The following is a 20,973-nucleotide window of genomic DNA, read 5'->3' as shown; positions in this document are numbered from 1 at the left end:
TGCGTGATGTCACTCCAAAGACATCACATTTTGCCCAACATTTGACCTGACGTTACATGTTGAAAAAACTATGCCTAAACCAAAGTTTAACCTCAGGAGAAAGTATCACAGTAACCAAGAGGGAGGAGAGAACACGCCCCTTTAGCGCACACAGCGTCCCTGGCGGGAATTCTCCCTCCCCGACTATTTGTGAGAAGTGTTGGTGGGGTATGGCCTCTGCCGTCGGCATTATGTATGAAAGGTGCCATGTGAACTCCCCCTCCTTTTTCTACGTATAGTGAATAATTCCCTGACAGCAGGCTGTCTATCCATCTCACTCATTAGAACACACAGGGGTGCCAGTGAGTGATGCATACCTCAGCCCTTTCTACTTGTCAAAGCAACGTGTGCACGTATGTGTGTGCATTTGTGCATGCTTGCTAGCAGACTGACAGTGGCCAAATGAATGGTAATTACTCACCTGATGAGGACAGCATTATTGTCAATTATCAGCTTTCGTCATATCACAACTTATGGTGTGTGTGTGTGTGTGTGTGTGTGTGTGTGTGTGTGCGTGCACGCGTGTGTGCGTGCGTACATGCGCGCGTGCGTGCGTGCGTGTGTGCGTGCGTGCGTGCGTGCGTGCGTGCGTGCGTGCGTGCGTGCGTGCGTGCGTGCGTGCGTGCATTACGACATCAGACAGTTAAAATATGTGAGCATGGACTAACTCCCAGTGCCTTTAATAACATTACTGATTACATTTAGACTTTTCTAGTTTCCTTTGAGGCACATTCAAAGAGGCACACGGTCTAACGTGCTCAGAATATAGCAATGAGTGCCGAGTGCCGACTTTCTATGTTGATTACATACATAAAAAGACATGGATTCAGCTAGTGTGTCGGCACTAGCGCACATGCACACGCGCATGTGTGTGTGTGTGTGTGTGTGTGTGGGTGCGTGCATGCGTGTGTGCGTACGTACGTGTGAAGCCTATATTTCCTTGTGGAGAAGAGAGAAAGTGAAAATTAGACCAGTAATGCCAACTGTGATTCACTACATCTGTGCTTCACAGCCAGCCCACCAAACCTGCCATATGTCTTTAATTATCATCAACGCTTTAAAGAACCTGTTCAGCATGACACACACACGCACGCACGCACACACGCACGCACGCACGCACGCACGCACGCACGCACGCATGCACACACACACGCGCGCGCGCACACGCACAAGGGGGCGCCGCGAGTGCACGCGACATGGGTGCTCGCGGGTTCAAATCCCACATAGTGAGAAATGTTCCCTCTGACAGGGATAGTTGGCCACTGGCGACGCGGTCACAAACCAAAGTACAGCAGCGTGCTGAGAATGTCAGAGAGGCATTGGCTGAAAAGCCACTTTTGTCCAAATATTTAGAAAATAGCTGATATGCAAGATGCAAGCTCACAGTCACAGCGCACCGGGAGCTTGTAGATCAGTATTTTTGGGGCGTGACCCCGCACCAGGAGATGTGGCCGTACGACATGGATTTCTACACAGAGGACAAATTATTTCAACGTAAAATGCTGCGTTCAAGTTCGGAAAAAGGCAATTCTCTTGAATGCATAGAAAGGAACGGGGGGCATTTGCAGTTCTTTCACCATAGTAAATGCTGTATTCATCGTCTGGAGAGGGCAGTTTTTTACAGACAGGTAAATGGGCAGTGGCTGAAGCCTCCTTTGATTATTTGTGTGCACGTGCCTGCAGTGGACAACACAACTCTCTTAACCCTGTGCACACATCGCACCACCGAGAGAGAGAGAGAGAGAGAGAGAGAGAGAGAGAGAGAGAGAGAGAGAGAGAGAGAGAGAGAGAGAGAGAGAGAGAGAGAATGAAGTCTTGACTCGTAGGGGTACAATAGTTAATAGATTATTAATCAATTATTACAAAAAGAGATATCATTTAATAAAATAATATATTAATAATCGTTATCATTTTAGTTATAGAGGGCATGCAATTGTAATTTGTGACAAATTGACAATAGCTGATCTATAGTAAATCAACTAATTATGTATTGTTTGTAAAAATAAAAATATCTTTCTCTCTCTCTCTCTCTCTCTCTCTTCTCTTTCTCTCTCTCTCTCTCTCTCTCTCTCTCTCTCTCTCTCTCTCTCTGTGAGTGACAGAGGAGATGGTGAATATTCTGTATGGTCTTTGAGGGCCTTTTGGTAAACTGATAAACCCAAAGGGCCCACAATGTATCACCCTCCTATACCTTCGCTATATGCAGAGTTGAAATACACCCCAACACATGTCTCTGTGTCTTTACTAACCACAGAAACGGTGGTCACCTCAACACCTATAAAACTGCAGTATGAATAGGTTTTTTATGGACCTCCAATACCCCAGCATCAATATTCTGTTCAACCTGCTGCCAGTTCTGCTCTGCTGAGGCCTGCTGGACACAGGTTGAAGATGTTAAATGAATGTTGGTGCCGTGGCGACGATGCAAAGTAATACGGTGTGAGAACCAGTGTTCACACACTACTCTGACAGTGTGCGTGGCCGGCGTTGTTTGAATAATGTAATACTTCATGTTTGATAATGCATGGCTATAGATAGACCTCCTTTGCGAGCCAAGTATCGATTGTGTTAAGCACATCTGCAGGCTCATATCAATCTTCAATGCATACCGAACCTCAGTAACCAGATACCTTGTCTGTCCTCGGCACGCCGTGTGTGTGATTACAAAGACCAAGCATGGCCACGGCTGCAGTTAATGTCATTTATTGATGAATTGAATCCCCAAGCCATGTGGTAGGTGTGGTTTAAAGAGAGAGAGAGAGAGAGAGAGAGAGAGAGAGAGAGAGAGTGAGAGTGTGTGCGCGCATGTGCATGCATGCGTGTGTAATTGTGTATGTGCCCACTGCCCAGGTGCACGTAGACGCCTCCACGACACACCTCCCCACCCCCCATGCATACTAATGAAGAGACTGCCACTACAGTCACCCTCTCTCTCTCTCTCTCTCTCTCTCTCTCTCTCTCTCTCTCCATCGAGCGTCCGCGTTGCGCGTGCCCTACAACAGCTCGCGCAAATTCATGGGAGAATTTCGATATTAATGATTTATGCTCTATTTGCATACAAACCTAATGCGAACCCACTCCAGATAATCACATTTTGCAAGATCTGAATTGAGTTGCTTTTTCCTTTTCTTTTTTCTTTTGTGCCTGTGGTTGGCCTCACCACCCCATGCACCCTGAAATAACAGTAGAATGCGTGGCCCTTGGGATTCGCCGTGGGTAAACGCAACATGATAAGTTTGTGTGTGCGTGTGTGCGTGCGTGTGGTGTGAGTGTGGTGTGTGTGATAGCGGGACATAGCTATTCAATAGCTAAATAAAACCCAAATAAACTGTAGCAACCAGATAATCCAACAAGGCCTCCAGGGAGCGAGCATGCATGCATGCATTACCTCTGGCCTTATTCTAAGCAAGGCAGTCAGGGTGCAGACCCTTAAGCTTTTGCCAAGGCAGCGAACGTCGGTTCAAAACATGCCCTTGTTTCTCAGAAGTGTTCTGTCCAGCTGTGAATGTATTAAGCTGTCTGGGCTTGGCCGTGTGTACACTGCCTGACCTGTTGGGTAGGGCAGAGGCTAGTGTTATGTGACACAGAGAACATTGTAACACTAGAGGCTGAGCACTGCTGACTGGCTGCTAAGGGAGGCCCAAGGGTGCCTGTCAGGGCCTTGACAAGGACAGTAAAAAAAACAAAAAACTGTACACAGGCTGCAACATAATGTCTGCGCACACATGCACAAACGCTCAGACATCCATTCTGGATGCAGGTATAGCGGCGTGCTAGAAGAAGAGTGGGATTTGCACTAATTTGCTGCTCGTTGTATCATGAACTATGTAAATAATATTTAGTAGGTGTGGAAACCTGGATCTGATATGGTTAAGAGATTGGGATTTTTTAACATAAGATATTCGCAGTGGCAGAATACTGGCAGAATACTTGTTTTTGGTGTTTTATAATCCCATAATCCCACGTCCCGGTCTTTATGACAAGACACAAAAATGAATGTCATTCATTCATTCATTCATTCATTCATTCATTCATTCATTCATTCAGACACGTCAGGTAGAACCACACGTCTGTAAATCGCCCACTGTGGATTTAACCCATTTTGGGCGGGAACCCCTAATGTTTTAAACATTATGTTATAATTTAGCTATTGAAAAATAGCAGATCTACAAGCTCGAGCTTGTAGGTCTGCTATTTTTGAAAAATCGTGAAAATATTTATTTCAGAAACCTGGAGGATTTAGAAGATTTCTTTTTAATTTTGAGGTCAGGCCTAAATGGGTTAATACACACACATACTGTGGACTCATGCACAGATTCAGGCACACGTACACTCGCGTTGATTTTTATCAAGAGTTGTTATCTAAGTGATTGTATGTTTCTACGCTATCTTCAGTGCCATCCAAGAGCTTTGAATAGGCCTGTGGTTACGTGGGTGAGTATCCAGTGCCACCCCAGTATATGATACATAATCACTGGTCGAGCCTTCCTACCACAATGAATGCCTGCATGCCTGAGTCAGGCTAGGACAAAAACACAACACATAAGATGGGCTTTTGTTCCGGAGACAAAGCCTTATCTAAAAAGGTCAAGCGTTCTAAGTTGCAGTGGAAACCGACAACGTCACGACGCCCAGCCGTCAGATGCTTGCCGATTAGAGGGGCGAAAATAGGGCATTGTCTCATAAAGGTTGTTTTTTTTCCCTTCTGTTTATAGCAACAAATATTACACTCATATTGACGGAGGTGAAGATGCCGTTATAATGATGACATATGCAGTGTGTGACGAGCCGCGCTCGCTCCATGACAACAGATAGAGCTTTGTTGGCCGTAAAGGTCACATAGACACAGCTGTGAAGCATCATTATCAGTGTGTACAGTACACTCCCACTGTGTTCTTAGTGTCAAGAAAAAGATCTGCTATTAAAACAATCTAAACATGACCTCTCATAATCAAATGAAAAGATGTACCTTTTTTTTTCTTTAACATCCACTCACTCGCGCACAAGCAAAACTACATAACCCATTTAGACCCGAGGCCCATTCTAAAAAACGCCTTCTAAATCCTGACCTATAGGTTTTCTGGAAGAAAAAAATAAAAATAAAATGTCACTATGACGCTATATAGCAACAAAAAGGGGTTCTCGGATTGAAAGGTATAACAACGAAAAGTGGTTCCAGGTTCAAATGGGTTTGAGTCTAGGTGAAAATAAGAAAAATAAACTGGACAATTCTAGATACTTAACTAGACCATATAATCAATCTGTGTACAGTATTAGACTAGTCCCAAGTACAGAAGCACTGTGGAGTGTGTTCCCTAAGCAGCATGTCAGGAATGTGCTTCTGTGTTAAATTCAGCACGGCCTCTCAGAAAAACACATTTAATCGTCTCACAGCTGAATATCGTTATTTTGCCATCCCCGTCTTTTCTACAGACATCTGTACCATTTCAGTTTCGATACGACATTTTTTTTAACCATATCCATAAACCATTTCGCCTGGCACCCCCAGTTCTGGATGTGAAAGAGTCGCAACCCTACAGTGAAGGGGAGGTCACAGAGGGGGCTGTGTGTGTGTGAATGTGTTTTGTGAGATTAACCTTACATTAGCTACACCACAGTTATCTAGGTAGATAAGATGCTGTCAAACCACCCAAAAAACAAAACCAAGATTTCACCAGCTGATTAAACTCTTACATTGATTAAGTCAGGGGTCATCAACATGCCGGTTTGTGATGGACATTTTTCTCAAACTAAAGTACTGTATTGACATACAAAATGAGTGCTCAATAATATTACCATAAATGCTAAGTGTATACTAGTCCAGTAGACACGATGGAGAACACAGGTTTGTTTTTAAAGAGGGAGAGTGGGTTATTATTCCTCAACCCTTTGCACTTTGTACACCACTGCCTGGTGGATGAAAGTGGTGGTGCTTGGGTGCCACGTGATGAGAATCAATTCCGAGTCGAGTATAACTGTCAATAGTGTGTTAATGTGTTAAGATAGTGGAAAGCTGAGAGTGCGCATACAGTAGATGGAGCAATTTGTAGCCCAGCTCATAAATTGCTTTTTAAAAGTCAAGTGTATTACTGTTATTATTTCCATGGCTCTGTTTCTTCACTTTCATATATTGAAGTGATTGCTTTGAACTTTTCAAAGCATTAAAGACAAACAGAAACGTCAGTGAAAATAATGGTCACGTTGAAAATTAACCGGTCAGAAAACAGACAGGGCTCATTTTTACAGGCCCAGTCCTATCAGCCTTTACCTTTACTATACTTTTACTCCACTACATTTATTTGAAAACTTACTTTACTATACTTGTAGATTTTGATTATTACTACAAAACATACATTAACCACTTCAGCACTATATGTATACATTTTGGCCATTTGAAAATAGCCGATCTACAAGCTCACAATGTGTTGCATGATTGCATCAAAAGATTTTTATGCAGAACTTTAAATGAGACATTCTGCAGAAAGAGTTATTTTTTACTTTTGGTACTTTAACCCATTTAGACTGACGTCGAAATAAAAAAAACCTTCGCTCTGAAAGAATATATATTCAAAGATTTGTGCCGCATTTTTACGATTTTTCAAAAAAAGCAGACCTACAAGCTCGTAGGCGCGCTATGAGCTTGTAGATCTGCTATTTTTGAATAGCTAAAGTATAACATAATGCTTAGTTAAAACACCAAAAGGGGTTCCCATTCAGAATGGGTTAAGTACATTTTGACGCCAATACTTTTGTACTTTCACTAAAGTGCATTTTGAATTCCTGACTTTTACTTGTAACAGAGTATTTCTATATTCCAAGTATTGATACTTTTACTTAAGTAAATAATGTGAGTAGCCTACTTGTTCCACCACTGCCCATTAGGCATGTTCTGTATTTGGTACCTGGTTTAACGAGCTCTGAATACCTGTCTGGCCGTGTCTTTATTAGAGTGTTAACGTCAATGGGAATTTGGTAAACGCAGCTCTCAACCTGTTAATGTCCCTATGTTAAAATCAGCTCATTCATTGTTGGATTTTTTTTTATGGTTCCCGGCAGTGGCGTTTCTGGGCACTCTCGGCCAGTGGTTCTCAAAGTGGGGTCTGGGGACCCCCAGGGGGTTCCAGGGGATCCCCACAGCAAAATGGCTTAATAGCATCAAAAACAACACACTCGTACTTTGTTACTTTTATGGCATTTCTGCATGAACTAAATCAGTGTCCTACCAATATTCTGAAGAAAACCTGGAGACTGGCAAGTCAGCCACTGTACACTGGCTCTAGTGTTTTTAGTTGTTTGTTTTAATGAAAGATTTGCCATGTCCATGTCCATGTACGGTCACATTGATGACCCCCGTGTTTAAAATCACCATGAACTGCCCTGTGTAAAACAAACAACCCACCCGAGTACATGAATACAAAAATAAGTCCAAAGCTCCTCCTCCTCGCAAGCCTCAAGGAGCGTCCGTATAACCTTAGTGGAAACATGAAAGCTGACAGTTCATTTTTCACAGGGTCATAGATCGGCGCCTCTTATAAAGTAATGGGCTTTTGGGAGGTGGCTTTATGAGAGCTAAGATAGTTAAGAGACATGTGGAGGAGAAGGCAGAGGAGAGCCGAGGTCCTGCTCTCTCTCTCACCCAGGGCAATTCCCTCCCGCACGGCCAGCGGAGAGGGAGGCGCCACACTCCCCCTAATATAAACGTGTAATAAAGATTAATCTGTTGCTACACGCCAGGCCGATGGCTTCTAAACTTGTTTGAAATGAGGCTGAAATCACTTCAGAGACAATCTCTGGGCCTTCAGTGAGTGTCTGACTCTGAGATGCTATTTATGAGCATCCCGAAAGAAAAAAAAAGATATAGTATGTGGTTTTGTCTTGTGTGTCTGTCTTGTATTTGTGTGTGTGTGTGTGTGTGTGTGTGTGTGTGTGTGTGTGTGTGTGTGTGTGTGTGTGTGTGTGTGTGTGTGTGTGTGTGTGTGTGTGTGTGTGTGGGTTCCTGTTTGGCGAATGGAGATAGGAAAATTAAACCACATGAACTCTAGCTTCCCTAATCTGGGATTGAACGTTCAGCAAAAATAGCACATTATTTACAAGCTCACATCACATTGCAACACAGCTGGTAGATCAGATATTTTTGGTGGAGATATTTGGTGTAGAGGGAAAAAAGGTACAGACCTAGTATACAGTATAGGTCAACTAAGTATAAGGTGGTTTGTGCACGTAAATTCACATATATTGTACCATAAGTCATCATTGGGACTATAGGCTGGGCCATTATGGAGAAAATCTAATGTTTTGATTAAATATATATATTAGATATTGCAGTGAATTGTACTTTGACAAAAAAAAATTGACAATGATTTTGTATATAAATAATTATCATCATCAGTAATTCCTATATAATAACAACTAAGTGCGAAGGCAGCTAGAACAGCTACTGTACAACTGTACGGCTGTACTGAACAGCTACCGTGAGCTTCCCAGTTCGATCCTGGGTTCCCCCAGAGTTAGTGTCCAAGAATCCTTGAGCAAGACTCTAAACGCCTACTTGCCCCCGATGTGTGCAGGTTGGTGCCTTGCATGGTTTCCTCCGCCATTGGTGTATGTGTGTGTGTGAGAAATGGGTGAATGTAATGCACAATCTAAAGCGCTTTGGATACAAGTGCTATTTAAATGCACCATTTACCATTTATAAAGTATTCAATCAATCAAAAACACACACACTCACCGGGTGCGTCTGGTGGCCTCTTCATGCTGCTCATCGCCTGACCCCCGGCGCCCCCCAGGCCGTTGAAGGCGGCCAGGCTGTCGTTGCTATAGGCTCGGAGGACGGAGAGCATGTTCATGTTCATCTGCTGCTCCAGGTGACTGTGCTGCCCCGCAGGCTGCCCCGCGGCCAGGCCCAGGCCCAGGCCCTGCTGCTGCCACTGCTTCTCCAGGGACAGGCCCTGGTTCTGGCTCTGGGGAGCCAGCGAGAGAGGCGCCATGGTGGAGGAAGCCACCGACAAAACGCCTCCGCCCCTCTGGGCGGTGGGGGGAGGCGGAGGGGTGGAGTCCCCCTGGAGCTGCTGCATGGAGGCGTGGTTCTGGTGGTTCTGGTGGTGGTGGTGAGGGTGGTGGGGGTCTGGGGAGGGAGTCTCCTCGTCCTCCCTCTCTACCTCCATCCTTTCATCGTGCTCCCTGTCCTCCTCCTCCTCCTCCTGCTCCTCCTCCTCCTCGGCCCCCAGCTCATCCTCCTCGTCGTCGTCGTCATTGGAGTTGTTCCGGAGCCGCTGCTGTCTCTTGGGGGTGGTCGATGGTGGGGTCTCCCCTCCGGCTCTGCCCAACTCCTCGTCCGAGCCTCCCCGGTCGTCCTCGGCCAGCCCGCAGGAGCCCCTCTCGGAGGTCTGGTCATCCCCGGCCGAGGACGTGCCTCCTCCCAGGGTTTGGCCGGGCAGGTCCAGCCCTTGGTAACCCTGGAGGCCCTGGCTGGCCCTGCCAGGGGAGCCGTCGTACAGGCCGCTATACTGCCGGTAGAAGTCGCTCTGGAAGGGGTTGTGTGCGTCCAGGTGATTGTTCCAGCCTCCCTGGCTCTTCTCTCCATCTCCGTCTCGGTCGATGGTCAGGCTCTTGGCGCCGGCGGGGTGGTGTGTGGAGGAGGCTTCTCCGTGGTGGAGCTCCTTGTGCTGCTGGGTCTTCCCCAGGTGGTTGGCCTGGAGGTGCAGAGCCATGAGCTCCATGGAGGCCGTGGAGAAGGAGCAGAACAAGCAGCCATGCCAGGCCACGTTGTCCTGGATGGTGACCGAGGAGCCCGGGAGAGAACCGGAGCCGGACTCGGGCCGGACCGACACCGACAGGTCCAGCGGCTCGTACTGGGACCCAGGCTTGCCTTTCGGCTTATTGGTCTCAGCCCTCTCCTCTCTGTCGGGATCGGCCCGCTTGGCCTTGGGCTCGCCGCTGTCGTAGTAGCGTTGGCTCTGGAGCGGTGCCGCCGGGCTCTGGCCGTCCTTCATGTCCTTCTTCATGGAGCTGAGCACGAAGCTGTCCATGAACGCCTGCAGGGAGCCCTGGAAGTGGACTCCGTTTCCCATCATGCTTTGGTAGGCCCTGCCCAGGTCCGAGAAGCTGGCGGGGCTCTCCGTCGCCGCGGAGATCAGCGAGGACGGCCCGTCGCCGCAGCCTGAGCTCTTCAGGTTCTCCGCGGAGGAGGCGGAGTCAAAGTGGCGCTCTCCGCCGCGCTCCCTCTCGCGGGGAGACATCATGCCGGGCGACGCCCACTGGTGCGGCAACAGCGGTCCTCCTCCCCTGAAGTCCAGGCTGGGAGGCATGCCCTTGAAGACGCTGCGCAGCACGTCCGGGCGGGCGAAGATGCCGCCGCCGCCCGTCTTCCCGTGGTCGTCTTTGTGCTCGGAGGAGGAGGAGGGGCCGTGGTGTCCGGAGGCGGAGCCGGCGGAAGTGCCGTTCTGGCGCTCGCGGTGGTGGCGCTCCAGGTGGTACTTCAGACTGGCAGACTGGGTGCCAGCGTAGTCACAATGAGGGCATCGGTAGGGCTTCTCTCCTGGGGGGGGGGGGGGGGGGGGGAGAGAGAGAGAGAGAGAGAGAGAGAGACGGTAAAGAGAGATTGAATAATTACCCTGATTATTAGACTGACTCAATATCAAGGACTATTTATTGGAACAGGGAATGTGGACCCTAGGGTCATGTAACCCCCCCACCCCCGAAACTAAAGAATTGAGGTCAAATGAATAAAATGATATTTCATTTCATTAACTACCATAAAATAAGTTGAGCTGTCTGGTAATTGCACTGCATTTGGATTGCATTGTGTAGTCAAAACAGATATACAAGTTTACAAACCCAAATGAACAGGGAAAACAAATCTATAGAGTTAGCTGATGACAGAAAAAAATAAACCGATATGTTGAATTGAGCAAACTCTCTTTTTTCTCTCACTATATGCAGTTTGCGATTATTGTGTGTGTGTGTGTGTGTGTGTGTGTGTGCGTGCGTGCGTGCGTGCGTGCGTGCGTGCGTGCGTGCGTGCGTGCGTGCGTGCGTGCGTGCGTGCGTGCGTGCGTGCGTGCGTGCAAATAGAGGTCGATCCAGCTTGATCCAGTGCCGCCAAGTGAGCCATCATTCACATCGACGCCATAAAAATATGAACATTTCACCATATGGCACTTTCTTTCAGTCCACTATAACAGATATCATATTTTCAGCTGACAGACAACAAAACTGTCTCGATCCCTATCTCCCTCTTGTTTGTATGAGCAGCGACGTGGTGGTGGTGCTGGGGCGCCACGTGCACAGTTTATGTCTCTATGTGTGTTGGCGTGCATGCGCGTGTGTGGTCTCTCTCTCTCTCTCTCTGTGTGTGTGTGCGTGTGCGTGTGCGTGTGCGTGTGCGTGTGCGTGTGTGTGTGTGTGTGTGTGTGTGTGTGTGTGTGTGTGTGGGTGGCTCATCATGCCTCTGTTTTGGTCGTGTGTGTCGCCAGGGCCTGTGCATTGGCGAGGGGAGTGCGATTTCTCGGACATTCTCTATTTGCAGTTTATCTTTGGGAGACATAAATCAGCCGCGGCAGAAGATCTTCCACACCGAGCAGCACACTGCCGCCGCCAAGCAGAAATATGGACCGTATATACACTCCGTATGAAACTCAAGTCAGTAGATGATGAAAAAATCAAGGGGAGGGGAAAAAAGGAAAAGAAAAGGAAAATCAGCGAGCTACATATGTGAACCACATGCTGGCGTAAGAATGTGTTTGAGCGTAGTCGTATCATAAAGGACATTATGAATCATGCACTGTACGCATAGATCAAAGAGATTTACTATATTAAAGGATGGGCTCAATCTATTGTGGAACATTTACATACACGTATTTACTCTCTGAACACGTATGAATATTCATGAGTGTTTCTTGATAAGGGTAAAACACCAGCGTAACTCTGCCAAAAAGTGGATCTTTTCCGTTGCATTTGTAATGATAAGTTACTTAGGTTGAAATAGAACGCATCCTGCTAGCAATTATAATAGGCTTGGAACGCGAGCCAGATTTGGAATCATTAAACAATGAACCGAAAGAAAAAGAAAAGAAAAATGCTAAACTAGATTTTTTTTATACACATATAAAAAGTTCTGGGAACGGAAAACTTGTATATGAGGGATAACAGTTTAAGTGTGTTAAGAGCGAAAGAGCCAAAAACAGAGTCGAGAATTATGAGGGATGTTTGTCATGTGCTGTGTGTGTGTGTGTGTGTGTGTGTGTGTGTGTGTGTGTGTGTGTGTGTGTGTGTGTGTGTGTGTGTGTGTGTGTGTGTGGGGGGGGGGGGGGGGGGTGCGTGTGCGTGCGCTTGTGTGTGTGTGTGTGTGTGTGTGTGTGTGTGTGTGTGTGTGTGTGTGTGTGTGTGTGTGTGTGTGTGTGTGTGTGTGTGGGGGTGCGTGTGCGTGCGCTTGTGCGTGTGTGTGTGTGTGTGTGTGTGTGTGTGTGTGTGTGTGTGTGTGTGTATGTGGCCATAAAATGTTTAGATTATACACATGGAAACCATTTTTTAAACAAAAAAAGAAAAAAAGGGGGAAAAATTGCATTGTTACGCAAGGCTGGTTTGAATGATTTAAGTCGGGCTGTGTAGTAAATCATGGATATAATTAGCAAATGGCATACTGCTCAAGTAATTTATCATTATTTGGAGGGCACCATTCCAGAAAAAGACTGTGCGATCTGCAGACCTACTGCGGAGTTCTCAAATAAAGGGCCACAAACACCGACTCAATACAATATTGATACCGAAGAGAGAGCAAAGAATGGAAGAAAACACAAAAGAAAAACGCTAAGGTGGAAACAGTAGGGGGGGAGGGAGAGAGAGAGAGAGAGAGAGAGAGAGAGAGAGAGAGGGGAGGGAGAGAGAGACAGTGAGACAGAGCGAGCATGTGAGACAGATATCCCTGCACTATACATAGAAAGACAGAGTGATGTGATATCTTTTATTTTACACTAGAGTGGCTATGAAGCATAGAGTATATTTAAAATAAACCATGCGAGATGAGCTTTTAACCCAATAAGTGCTTCTCCTGTGAGCTGCCGAACAGAGGCCTCGGTGCTGATTTAATAAGGAAACGTCCCTGATGCAAATGATCATTCTCAATTCGTCTAACTGGACAAAATGATATTCTAGGAGCCAAATTAGACACAAATTAGACTGATCTGATTTTTTCTCTCCTCCCTCTCTCTCTCTCTTTCTCTCTCTCTCTCTCTCTTATAAAATAATGTACACGGGGGAGAAATAAGGATACATTTATACATCTCGATATCTGAAATGACGACCAAAAGAAAGAAAGTTAGTTTGATGCGTCCCCTTTGATGTTATCTCGGGGATAACTGAAAATGCGTCCGGGGTGTGCCCTCTGAGGAGCATCGATTTATAGCATTCTTTTTCTCCATTATGGAAGCTAGATCTACAGCGTTCACCGTGGCAACAAGGACGAATACGAGCGCTCACATCCACTCGCCTTGGTGGGTGTCTGTCAGCTTGTGTGCAGTGCATGACGCACGCACGCGCGTGCGTGTGCGTGTGCGTGTGTGTGTGCGTGTGCGTGTGTGTGTGACTGTGTCTTAGTGGGCCATTTGGAGCGGCTAAGACATCTGCTCCATCATACGTCAGGGGCCTGGTGTGACATCTGGGGAATATACTGTATCCTGCCTTGCAACATTACACACAATTTACTGCTAAAGGTCATTATGTACCCGTTAATCCACTTTTAATTGATATCAGCGCAAACAGCACAACCTCCCCGCCACATGACAGATCACCGCCCGCAACAAAAGCAGGAAATTGCAATTTGCGGGATTTAAAAATAGAACGTTAAACTTTTTTTGCGTTGCTGCTGTTGTTCTTGTCGTCGCGGCGGCGGCGGTATAGAGGCGGTGGTCCTGGGTTTGCGTTTAACCACTTGAAGCCCAGCGTGCGTATTCTGAGGGGAACGTTAGCCGAAACCACCGCCAGTCCTGAGATTGTTGAGATCGGATATTTTTGGCAAAGAAATTTGGTGTAGACAGAAAAATAAATAAAAACGTAAACGGGTATTTTTTTTTAATAAACTGAGCATTTTTGTTTTCGTTTTTGAAAATGTCCACGTCTACACTGCCCCGTTTACATAAATCTCTCTGTCCACATGACAACGTATAGCTAAAGTGATGGAGCGAGCCAAAACCTCTGTTTCTCTTGTCCACACGGGGACGCATGAACAGAGGTTTTTTTTTTTAATCTACACTGTGGCCGGAGTTTAAAAATAATATTACATTTTATGGGCCAAAAACGCGTTTGCGTGCGGACGTGGGTTTAAGTGGTTAACCTCTGCTGAAAGATAAACAAGCCTCTCTGATGAAGACATGTTCTATAGCTAGAGAAATAGGAGGAAATCCGCTCCTGAGCTTGTTTAAGTTTGAAGGTGATTTGAAAAAATATAGCTCATAAAATGGTGACACCTTGCTGCCGAGAGTAAATCATCCCTCCCTGCCTTTCCTGCAGGGCTGATGTCAGAATTTTTTTATTTTCCTTGGTATGTTGTAGCGTTCCACTCGTACGTGGACGGGAAATGATTTCATCTGGCCTGGTGTGATTTGTGACGGCGCCATGGTAACATGCGAGGATAAACAGCCCAAGACTGTACGCAGGGGCAATTAAAAAGGGCCTAATAGATATGACATACTACGTGATGAATTTCCATATGCCTGCACGGAGTGACAGCAAGACAATACTGGTGGGATCATGGCAGGGAGATTTACCTTAGAGGTAGCAGGGTTCAAAACCAACTGTCTCACTGGATGTTACTTATATTCTCGCTGTCGCCGGGCGGACTTCATCGTACGGCGGCGGCGCACAAACGTATTATAAATTGTTGATCTACAAGCTCACAATGCAAATGGTGGCTCAAAGGGGGCTTCGGCCCTTTTACCCATCTGTAAAATACTGCCGTCTCCACACCATGAATGCAGCAATTGCTAGGGTGAAAGAAATGCCCCCATTTCCATGCCATACCCTGAAGGCAGCATTAAGGAGAATTGCCTTTTTCAAACCTCTCCTGAACTTGAACACAGCATTATACATTGAAAGAATTTGTCCTCTGTGTGGAATTCCATTTGGGTACGGCTGCATCTCCAGTAGCTAAATAGTGATCTACAAGCTCTCAAAGTGTCGCAGCGCGATGCTATGTGAGTGAGCATGAGCATTATAGATGTGTTAGTTAACTGTGGAAGTTGTGGAAGTTAACTGTTTCTGACTGTCTGTGGGGTTTATGAATATTTAACCAATGAAAATTATTACCAATTGCGTGTGACTAAAAAAGTACCGTAACTACTAATTACTCCACATTTCAGACATGCTGACAGCGACAATATTGTTTTAGTCCAAAGCCTTTCTTAAGTAGGCTATATCCATTTTTCATTGAATAGATATAACTAACCTTCAGACACATTCATTTGAGCATGTGCGTGTGTTGTGTGTGTGTGTGTGTGTGTGTGTGTGCGTGCGTGCGTGCGTGCGTGCGTGCGTGCGTGCGTGCGTGCGTGCGTGCGTGTAGTGGTATAGATGAAAGTAGACAGAATAAAGGGTAAGAGCAGGGAAGGTGGTGAGGAGAAGGGAGGAGAGAGGAATGAGGAGGGAGATCACAGGTCCCCCCTGATTCATTGTGATTACAAGGTTAGGTTAAGGTTAAGTGACATGGGCAAGGCCTCCCCCTCCCCTCCCCTCCACTCCTCTCCTCTCCCTCACTCCTCATTTAAAGGTGGGAGAGGGGACTCTTATTGGCTACGCTGGGGCCTGCCTGAAGTTATGTGTGGCCATTGTCAAGAGCGAGGACCTTTTTTCCATTTTTTTTTTTTTTACACACAGCTGCTTACTGCTAAATAGTGCCTTGTCCAGAAGGGGACAATCTGGGCCTCTAATTGCTGTCACTGAAGCCTAGATTCATTATGTGACTTTCCCATTAAAATGTGAGCATTAATTTGTATAATGAAATATCACCCTCTGCAGTGTGTTCATTAGCTGTGGCCCCACACTGTAGCAGGCGCCCCAGCCACACAATGTTCGCTACCTAGAAAACTGTGGTTAATTTCGCTAATGGATATTTTCCCACTCACTGTTCAAGAGGAAATTAATACTGTAACATTAGCTCTTTAACTTTTAGAGAAATTTAAATTCACTTCATTCCTTTCAAGCCGGCGTTAGCCGGTCATTAATCTCAGCGTTGTGCTCGCACAATGCCGGCTGTATATACACCGGGGCTCGGTAAGCAACTCTATTGTGTTGCTCACATTGTATTAAGGCTGAGAGGGAAGGGGGGTCTCCTGTCACCGGTGGGTTCCTCCACAGTGTCACACAGACCGTAGTGTAGTGTGTGGAGTGGGATGTGGAGCCGCTGTAAAAGTCATCCCTTGGATGTAATCACCATGTCACCGCAGAGTTGCTGTGATTAAGTTAGGGAAGATTTAAAGGCCACATGTTGTAGATGCATCAGGATAGTCTTTGTGTGTGGTGTGTGTGTGTGTGTGTGTGTGTGTGTGTGTGTGTGTGTGTGTGTGTGTGTGTGTGTGTGTGTGTGTGTGTGTGTGTGTGTGTGTGTGTGTGTGTGTGTGCGCGTGCACGTGCGTGCGCGTGTGTGTGTGCGTGTGTGTGCGCGTGCATGCATGCGTTTGTGCGTGCGTGTGTGCGTGCGTGCGTGTGAAGGAAACATTCCATTCAATGAAGTATCTCTGTGTCTTCTGTCCTTATTCTTCATGGACGTACTAATGAACAGATGCAGACTCTTCCTCATGTGGTTCAGACCAGAGTGTTTTAACCACTTAAGCCCTATATTAAATAAGCCCCTGTTCAAATTCACAACGTGTCACTCTGTGGCACTGCAGGATTTTAGATTTTCTTTGGCTACTTCTAAAATATATAATAATAATAATAATAATAATAATAATAATAATAATAATATTAATAATAATAATAATAATAATAATAATAATAATAATAATAATAATAATAATACGGGTAATAATAATACTAATAATACTAATAGTGGAACATAAAAACATATATATTTTTTTAATATTGAAAGCGATTACTGTATGATCCATAGGAGAATTCAGATTGCAACTTTACTTTAATATGCCTGCCTGCCTGCCTGCGTGTGTGTGTGTGCGTGCGTGCGTGCGTGCGTGCGTGTGTGCGTGCGCAGTGCTGACTGAGTTAACGTCAGGCCTGGGATGAGGCCTCTGTTTCCTCCTGGAAGAAATATGGCCCTACTGGGGACCCTTACTGTACCACTCAAAGCACACATAACTCAACTCTCTCAACACTAGGTAACAGATGCCCCTCAATAGCGCACGCACACACAAACATACACATTCGCTCGCGTGAAACCACGTGTACACACACACACACACACACACACACACACACACACACACACACACACACACACACACACACACACACACGCAACACGCATGCGGTGAGGATCGTACTGAAGAGGGAGATGGCCCGGCTCTGACCTGGATGTGCTATTTAACACAGGGATCCTAATTATGTCAGTACACCAGGCGTGCTACCACGCCATACATGCAGCGTGCACTCTGATTCCCCTCTAGGCCTGAGGTATGTGCCTCTTATTAAGACGGGGAGAGAGAGCGGGCTTACAGCGCGGGTGGTCTCCCATTCTGCCTTTTAAGTGCACGGAGAGGAGGGAGAGAGAGGGAGAGGGGGGGAGAGAGAGAGAGAGAGAGAGTGAGAGAAAGAGAGAGGGAGAGAGGGAGAGAGGGAGAGAGGAGGGGATAAAGAAAAGCTAGCATTGATTTTTCTCAGCTGTAAGAGATTTCCATTTTCAGTTGTGAGCGTTTTAGCCCCAGCGCCTTTATTGGCACTTGAGGATTACATAGTTTTGAAGTGCAGAAACAGACTGAAAGGTCAGGACATTGAGGTTCTGCTGTTCAAGAACAGACTGAAAGGTCAGGAGGTTCTGCTGTTCAAGAACAGACTGAAAGGTCAGGACATTGAGGTTCTGCTGTTCAGAAACAGACTGAAAGGTCAGGAGGTTCTGCTGTTCAAGAACAGACTGAAAGGTCAGGACATTGAGGTTCTGCTGTTCAAGAACAGACTGAAAGGTCAGGACATTGAGGTTCTGCTGTTCAGAAACAGACTGAAAGGTCAGGAGGTTCTGCTGTTCAAGAACAGACTGAAAGGTCAGGACATTGAGGTTCTGCTGTTCAAGAACAGACTGAAAGGTCAGGAGGTTCTGCTGTTCAAGAACAGACTGAAAGGTCAGGAGGTTCTGCTGTTCAAGAACATCCTGGGCTGGCAGCGCACAAAATGCCGCTTCAAAAAGACAAATAAATTACATTTTGTCTCGTTTGACTGCCATAATATTTTTTCAACTGGAGGAACTACGCGGATACGCCGACTTGTGATGTTAAACTTATGAACATATAGTGTTTAGTTTAGTTATGTTTGTTTCAAATATTGTTAAATGAGTTAAATGAGTTAAATGATCAGTTATAAAATATGGCAAAAAAGACAAAATGGAGAAAGTATAATCTAAACATATCCGAAAATGTACGAGTGAGATGAAGTAAAACTTCTGTAATTAAATAATTACTCGCCGACATCCGTGCTTCAAATGATACTTACTCTTATGAATATATATACCCTTCAATTATATATCAACAATGAATGCAACAGAACGGTTGCTTCTATGTTGAGTTTCATTCCAAACTCACTAATGGATATTGAGTAGGTAGCCTAATAATTGAGAAGTGAACACCAGGCGACACATTTACAAAAGCTGAATCTATGGCGTGACGTTTCAGTATGAACTATGAACATCCACATCCCCCTGTGGCATGTTTTGGACACACCAGGGGGGAGCAGCATTATCACACTATATGGGATGAACTGGAGGGAAGGACCGAATTACATGGCTCCAGAGGGCCGTCCGGCAACTTTATGCACCTGTATTATTAGCTAGAGTCCGGTGTCCTTGGCAGTAAGGTGCCCTCTGTGTGGACTAGCTGTGACTTTAACCTGGATAGTTAGTGGGGCGTTTCTACCTCGCAGTGAGTTACAACAACAGCCAGTCGCTCGCTCTCTCTCTCTCACCCTGCCACCCTCCCTTAACTCGCTACCTTCCTGGCTATTGTCCACATCATTACTCTGACGAGGCCTTAACCTTCCCAACAGTGGACAGGTTAGCACAAAGCCGGGTGGTGGTTGGGCACAAACCCCACCCCCCCAAAAAAAAACATTGGATATTTTCACACTTTTGTCTTTTGTATACCTCCTCTCACGCCATATCCCCAAACTGTAAACAGGCCAGCTTTGTTTGAGTTATTGAGAGCTAGTGAGTGTGAAATTGTCCTCCGAGTGATGTCATTGCATGAGGACACTGAACTCTTGTTGTGTTAATTAGGGCTCAATGAAATGACAATGATGGAAAAAAATGAAAAAAGCATGCCATAGCCCTAAGCCTCAGAGATGAATACAGTTAGAAAAAAAGGAAGAAAAAAAAGGTTTCAAGTTAGAAAAGTGGTGTGAAAAAGGTTTTTCCATAAATTTGGTGGAGAACACGTTATAATCAAATATCTAATGAACCAAAGACCGCAGAGAAAATCTCTCCGGGGGAATCAATTACACCACATCCACGGAACAAGATAGTATTACGAATTATGGGTGAGAATTATGTGTTATGAGCAAAATGGGTGAACGGGAGTCAGGACATTTTAATGTTGTGCCATGTCCTCAACACAGACCAAGGCAGTTAGTGTAGTTAGTAACTTTTTCCCTCCACCTGATCGAAAATCAGGCTCAAATTTTGTCCATTACAGAAACGTCTGTCTGATACACAGTCAAATCAGTAAGGTGCGTTCAGACTTGGATGGTTAGAGCGGCGCAATTAAGTCAATGCAAAAACGAGAATTGTGCGAACAGGCGCGGCGAGACCTGGTGCGGTACAAACAGTACGAACCGAGGCGAATATACAGTATGTATTCAGGTCTAAACGCAGCTTTAGCGTTAATTTCAACTCTTAAAGTGTATACAAATGGCCCAAAAAACCCTGAATGGGCCTTCTACCATCTGCAACTCTGAGAGTATACAAATTGTACGGACATATTGATGACCCCTGCCTCTACAGGGGTCAACCGTACCTGTGTGTATATCTGCAGGTGGACCTTGAGGTGGTGGGAGGTGTAGTTCTATAGAACTACAGTATAATCAACCGTACCTGTGTGTATCCGCAGGTGGACCTTGAGGTGGTGGGAGGTGCGGAAGGACTTGCCGCAGTAGGGGCAGTCTTTGGAGGTCGAGGCCAGGCCTCGCTCTCTGTGCTGGGACAGGGCGGGCTGCGCTCCCCCCGCCGGCTTCACCAGGTCCTCCCCGACATCTGGAGCAAGGCAACACACACGCACACGCACATGCACACGCACACGCACACACACACACACACACACACACACACACACACACACACACACACACACACACACACACACACACACACACACACACACACAGAGCGGGAGACAAACAGAAGGTGTGTTAAGTGTCACTTCAAACCAGCCATCCACACATCAGAACACAACACAACACTTCCTTCTTCCCCCCCACCTCTCCCCTCCACTCCTCTGTCTGTCTGTCTCTCATTGTCCTCTCCTCCCTACCTCGCTCAAATGTGCTAACACTACACAAAGTCAAACGCATCAAACGGGTTCATGCGCCGCGCTATTTTTCCCACCCGTTCATCTCCCGACAGAACGCTGACAGTTCATAAGCTTTTCAGTTTCTTTAGAAACGCCATCGGCCCTAGCCCCCCTCCACTTTCTCTCCTTTTTTCCTCCTCTCCTCCCCTTCACCCATCTCTTCTTTTCTGGCTTTTTTTCTTTTTATAATATATTTTTTTATCCTCACTATCATCATCCT

At 46.1% G+C, this 20,973-nt stretch overlaps 1 protein-coding gene across 1 annotated transcript in view; it reads right to left on the bottom strand.

Annotated features, from left to right (window-relative positions):
• The window catches only part of znf536 (zinc finger protein 536), a gene marked incomplete at both ends in the record, with an annotated part of 127,807 nt that extends 107,366 nt beyond the window's left edge, over positions 1-20,441 (bottom strand). Inside the window, 2 exons of the mRNA XM_079496287.1 lie at positions 8,768-10,576; positions 20,279-20,441. Of these exons, the coding sequence (XP_079352413.1) occupies positions 8,768-10,576; positions 20,279-20,441 (1,972 nt within the window). The remainder of the gene's footprint in view (positions 1-8,767; positions 10,577-20,278) is intronic.
• Between the last annotated feature and the right edge of the window lie 532 nt (positions 20,442-20,973).

Source organism: Electrona antarctica, assembly GCF_951216825.1.
Source record: "Electrona antarctica genome assembly, chromosome: 3".
In the NCBI taxonomy this organism is placed as follows: Eukaryota; Metazoa; Chordata; class Actinopteri; order Myctophiformes; family Myctophidae; genus Electrona; species Electrona antarctica.
Note: the sequence above shows the minus strand (reverse complement) of the source record. Positions and strands in the feature narration are given on the sequence as shown.